The sequence below is a fragment of the Polypterus senegalus genome, chromosome 12, assembly GCF_016835505.1.
Source record: "Polypterus senegalus isolate Bchr_013 chromosome 12, ASM1683550v1, whole genome shotgun sequence".
In the NCBI taxonomy this organism is placed as follows: Eukaryota; Metazoa; Chordata; class Cladistia; order Polypteriformes; family Polypteridae; genus Polypterus; species Polypterus senegalus.
The window spans coordinates 96,784,741-96,790,740 of record NC_053165.1 but is presented as its reverse complement, the minus strand read 5'-3'; the positions used below and the strand labels follow the sequence as shown (position 1 = coordinate 96,790,740).

The 6,000-nt window shown below is 35.0% G+C and overlaps 1 protein-coding gene across 2 annotated transcripts in view; it reads right to left on the bottom strand.

The window, feature by feature from the left end:
- Positions 1 to 1,192: 1,192 nt before the first annotated feature.
- Positions 1,193 to 6,000, bottom strand: part of LOC120541399 (cytosolic carboxypeptidase 4) — a 917,845-nt gene continuing 913,037 nt past the window's right edge. For both annotated transcript variants that reach the window (XM_039772988.1, XM_039772989.1), the window contains one exon: positions 1,193 to 2,213. In XM_039772988.1, coding sequence (XP_039628922.1) covers positions 1,907 to 2,213 — 307 coding nt within the window. In that variant the 3' untranslated portion in view covers positions 1,193 to 1,906. The remainder of the gene's footprint in view (positions 2,214 to 6,000) is intronic.

The following is a 6,000-nucleotide window of genomic DNA, read 5'->3' as shown; positions in this document are numbered from 1 at the left end:
GTTTTTATTTTACATTTTTTTAATCTTTGTATTTATAATTTTTTCTTTCTTTAAGCTGAATTTAAAAAAAAAAAGTGCTATTTAAATACATGTTGTGTTATTCTTCTTGTTCAACATCCATTGATCCACTTTCTTTATGCCCTTGTCTCCCTAGATTGGGCAGGGCAGACACATAAATACTTGTACACGCTCACTCATGGGAGTGACATGGGAGGAAACAAGGAAGCTTGGGTAGGATAGATATGTCATCACATCACACCCAGGACCTCAGAGTTGTGAGGTAAAAGGTATCAGGAATGAGTCAAATTTTGGGTCCTCCATCAATGTGCAGTTGTCACTTACTGTAGTTCTGCACATTTGAAGCTGTTGCTTATCAACTGTAGGTGGGCTGCAGTCTGAACATAAGAGAAAGGACAAGCACAAGTCGTTGTGATTAGGAGACATTAATTTCATTTCTTTTTCCCCCAAGTGCATATCTTTTATTTTACTAAAGATACGAGGGACGTTCAAAAGGTTTCCGCACTTTTGTATTTTCGTTGGAAACTGTGAAAGCGGGAGGAGTAGTAATTGCGCATTAACAACTTGGTATGCCACTGGGAAAATGACATCGTAAAGGAAGGTGATGTAATTTGTTTTCGAAATTCTTAATAGAGTTTAGAAAAAGAATTGTGTGGAAACTTTTTAAACGTTCCTTATCTATGGAGTACTGTACATCTGTCCATCTCAATTCAGTTCAGGGACTGGAATGAAAAAAGCTTTCATGAAAAATTATTACAAGTCTTTAAATGACATTTAGTAATGCCATACTTTTATTTCTTAAACATTTATCCACTTTTTTTTTTGAGCTGTCATCAATTTCAAAGCCAAAATAGTTTTAAAATGTTTAGTAATACAGAGCAGAATCCTGTCATGTCATGATTGCCCAAACTTTGAGATGAATGATTGAGACAGATGTGAAAACAGTGTGGTTGAGATTAATGAGCAAACCAAGATAATCATCTGACAGAAACTAAGGTCAAAAACTAACAATCAGGGATGGACACATCTTTCTGTTCAAGCAGAAAAAAAGGTTACCTCCAAATCCTTGAAAGCCACCATATAAACATCTATTCTTTGAATATGGAGATGTATAGTAAGGCACATATTTTCCACAGTGCATGTTGAAACGGAATGAATCAAATGGCTTTGGTAATTAAGTCTTGTGTTTTTATTAGTTTATTTATGCTTTTTTGACATGGCATGCCAAAAGTAGAAAGGAAATGTTCATTTCATTAACAGTGAGACACTAATTATATCAAATTATTGTACATTTACTTACATAAATAATCATTTACAATTTCCACTTCATTATACACTTGCTTTATACATGTCAAAGTATAATTTTACTTCTAAAGAATGGATTATTTAAGAAACCTTAGAAAAGGCACTTAAGGTAAGGTCATGTGGGATAATTAGTTACCTGATAGGCTGATTAATTTAGTATGTTCAACAGGTTAATAAGGTTATCTAAGAACTAAATCAATTTTAAGTTAACAAAATAAAAGTAATTGCATTTGTACAAACTGCAAGAAATGAACTTTAAATTGATTCTATTAGTAAATGTATATGTAAAGTTAAAATGCAATCATTAGTAGCTAAACAGTCAGTGTACATTTTTATTAGGACAAAAAAAACTATTTATTTGAGTTATTATTCTTGACTTACATACAAAGTACATACAGAAATCACATTCTTTTTGAAGTTTTACATACTTAATCCTATAAACTGCTCAATTTCATAAATAACCAAACACATAGTTTTAAAATATTATTGCTATTTTCTAGTAAAACAGTTCACTTGTTAAAAAGCACACATTTTAATTTACTGAGAAGTTCAAACATCGGAGTAATGTTAGTCAAAAACAGTATCAACATAAGTAATGATGATTACTGGACACATCAAAACTATGACGTGAAGCAAACTGAGAAGAAGGTTCTGCAGCAGGAAGATGTTGTGATGGCTTAGATGAAAAGCACATCTTCTTTTTGGAATTATTCAGGCCGTTTTTTTCTTGCTGACACTTATCATCTTCTTCTTTTGACTTTTCAGAAAAATTCGCAACCGCTTCATAGACTTCGGTATCAAAATCACCACCATCCCATTCATGATCTGAACAGCCATCACTGTGATAGTCAATTTCCTCCACACATGGGGGTTCATCATCTTCTAAAATGCTGTCAAACAACAATGATAACAGCTTCAGTTAAAAACACAGTAATACAGTAAACAGGCAAGTAAATAAATACAATTCTCAATAATAATAATAATAATAATAATTCTCTCCTCCACACCTCCCAGCAAGCTATGTCCTACACCTCCCGACTCCGGCTTGCTTGCTGGGTTCCCATCAGTCCGTTTTATAGTCCTTGACCCAGAAGTGCTTCTGTCCTTCCACCCACGTGGCTTGCTAGCACTTCCAGGTCAGATGAAGGATCATCTATGGATGAGGTATGGCTCCTCTGGTCCTTTTACAGCGCTTCCTGGCAGCACCCACGGTACCCAACAGGGCTGAGAAAATGAACTCCAAGTCCCAGGATGCCCTACAGGAATTCGGGGCACCGCTACACTCCAGGGGAGCTGCCATCTAGCATTTTGGAGGAGGCAGTGTCCAAAATTATCTGCCTTCCCCCATCCTTCCATCTTTTGGACACCCCGGCTGGGTTGAGCTGCCGGTCGTCCCTCACAGCTTACATAACTCTATATTGAATTACATCACACATTTAAGCAAAAAATGCTTCCCTATGTACAATATGTTGATTAAACACTGCATCTTTACTGGGAATTAGTTTTTCTTAATTTTCTGTCTCAAGAAACGTAACTCTTGCTCTCGATAAATACAAATATGTTTTATTGTTCTGGAAGATACAAAGACAATAAGTTTAATTTTTTCAATTGAACTTTGCACCTGTTTGAATGTTTATGGTTTTTTAACAGTTAAAATAGGAGAGTTCATTTTAGTGTCTAAAACCTATCCACAGTAACACCAATAATTTTGAAATCCATCTGGTTTTGTATTCGTTTCAGCCTTCCATCCAGACTGAAGTATTTTTGCCTTCCACAAACTTACCATTTCAAAAGCACTCTATGAAGTGTGTAAATTTTAAAATGTTTTGCCTCATGAAGCAGTGAGGATGGGAAAATCAGTGATGTGTAATTGATAAGGGCCAGGCACCAACTTCAGTTTGTTGTGATAGTGAATTGGGAATTGCCTCTGTCATCTCATCTTTACTTATTTTTCCTAACATCTTTGCATCACCACAACTCGGTATTTCACTATATTTATTTTGGCAGGTCTCCTCGCCTATACAGTAAACCCTCGTTTATCGCGGTTAATCCGTTCCAGACTCTACCGTGATAAATTAATTTCCACGAAGTAGGATTCTTTATTTATAAATCGAATATTTTTGCAGTTAGAGCATAGAAAACCTGTTTACAACCTTCTAAATATGTTTTTTAACATTATTAGAGCCCTCTAGACATGAAATAACACCCTTTGGTCAAAAGTTTAAATTGTGCTCCATGACAAGACAAAGATGACAGTTCCGTCTCACAATTAAAAGAATGCAAACATATCTTCCTCTTCAAAGGAGTGCGCATCAGGAGCAGAGAATGTCAGAGAGAGAGAGACAGAGAGAGAGAAAAGCAAATCAAAAATCAATATGAGCTGTTGGGCTTTTAAATATGCGGAGCACCGCCGGACAAAGCAGCTGCATGGAAGGGAGCAATGTGAAGGCAGTCTTTCAGCATTTTTTAGAGGAGCGTCCATATCCAGTGGGGCCTGTGTGCGAACAGCCCCTCTGTTCACACCCTCTACATCAGGAGCAGAGAATGTCAGAGAGAGTGAGAGAGGCAGAGAAAAGCAAACAATCAAAAATCAATACGTGCTATTCGGGCTTTCAAATATGCGAAGCACCACGCGGGAAGCATATCGTATATCATTGAGGAGTTTTATTTAATACGTAATACGTGCTCTGATTGGGTAGCTTCTCAGCCATCCGCCAATAGCGTCCCTTGTATGAAATCAACTGGGAAAACAAACTGAGGAAGCATGTACCATAAATTAAAAGACCCATTGTCCGCAGAAATCCGCAAACCAGTGAAAAATCCGTGATATATATTTAGATATGCTTACATTTAAAATCCGTGATAGAGTGAAGCCGCGAAAGTCGACGTGCGATATAGCAAGGGATTACTGTATACGCGGTTATCATATTTATATAGAACTAGCAAAATACCCATGCTTTGCAGCGGCGAAGTACAGCCTTAAAATTTTTATTAGGAAGAAAATTAAACCTTTTTAAACTGAGGGAAAATATACCAATAATTATTTGTTAAGGATCTCTTTGTATAATTCGGGAACCAGCGAAAAATCTGTAATATATATTTAGATATGCTTACATTTAAAATCCGCTATAGAGTGAAGTCGCGAAAGTCGAAGCGCGATATAGCGAGGGATTACTGTAAACCCAGGAGTGATAGAGTTACAGTACAGTCAAACAATTAATTCACTTTAGACAGAGCACAAAGATGGCTTTTTTTGAATTTTGCCTCCACTACTTCTAGCATTCAAACAAGGGTGCACTCAACTCTGCTGATGGTCTTCCTGAAGAGCTGTGCAGTAGAAACAAGCTTGCAGATATCAACATATAGAATTGCAGATCAGTTCCAGATGACAGCTCCCTCTCTCCTTTCCTTTCATCACAATTAATGGGAATGTGGGAAGCACACAAGCAAAAGATTAGCTTTCTTTGAGTCTTATTTTGACTAACTCTTATATGATGTGCTATAAATACCAGGAACCATATATTGCTTCACACAATTAGCAGAGAATACTAGAAGATATATACAGAAGGGACATCAAAATATGCTCTTTTTGCAGAAACCGAAGCATAATGCAACTGATGCAAATTAAAAATGATGCATTACCAGTGCAATTGTGCAGCAGTGCATGTCAGCAGTTTCTCATGTCTAGTGAGCACATGTTTTTGGCTGTTGTAAGATGAAAAATCAGAAGCAAGATTACCTGAGTCTAAATCACTTCCTTGCTTCCCAATCTTGTTTTTCCATTTATTACATATTACATCTTTATTATGAAATGTATATTATTAAACCTGTAATATAATTAAGTAATAACTATAAATCTCTGGCAAATAACATTATTCATTTTAAATACCACACATAATATCTTGTCAATGTTAATAATGAATACAACATTTTCTTTTGGAGTAATTCTATAATCAGAGGTGTAAAATTTAATTTGTGTGGAGCAGCAAAGTTTTTAACTTTTAATTTCTGTGAATTGATCTGATAACTTAACTGCTAATTTTTATTTGTTGTTTTGAAGTACACATACAGCATATAACAAATATAACTTATTATTGTTGTTTCTTTCTGTATCAGGATGGTGAAATTTGATTTCTCTGCAGAAATATTTATAGCTTTTAATTTATGTGATTCTCTCTTCTAGCATATTCAATCTTTATTGTTTGGAGGTGCACATTTTCACTCACTTTTGTAAAAATAAAGTTAAAAGTGTGAAATTCTGAAAAACAATCTTTACTGTTATTTTACTATGTGCTAGATTTTAAGATTATGATCTTAACTGTGTCTAATTTTAAAACTGTATTAAATATCCTAAACAGTACATGCAAAATTTTTTAGTGAAGAATTAAAAGTGTTCTTTTTGAAATATGCAATAACTTTGCTTTAGTCTTAGCAAAAATAAAAACATAGTTCATGAATATACGTGACACAGTCTTCATCATTTCATTTACAGAGAGCAGCTAATTTATTCTAAAATCAGTATGATGTCACCTTCTTTACACACCGCAGGTAATAAAAATATAGCTACTAAATCAAAAAATTAAAATATTAATGTAATATATAATATTAAATATTAAGGGTCATGCTGAGTTCTAGACATAAGCTTAGAGGGGACAGTGCTTTTGTAGTAGCTGCCCC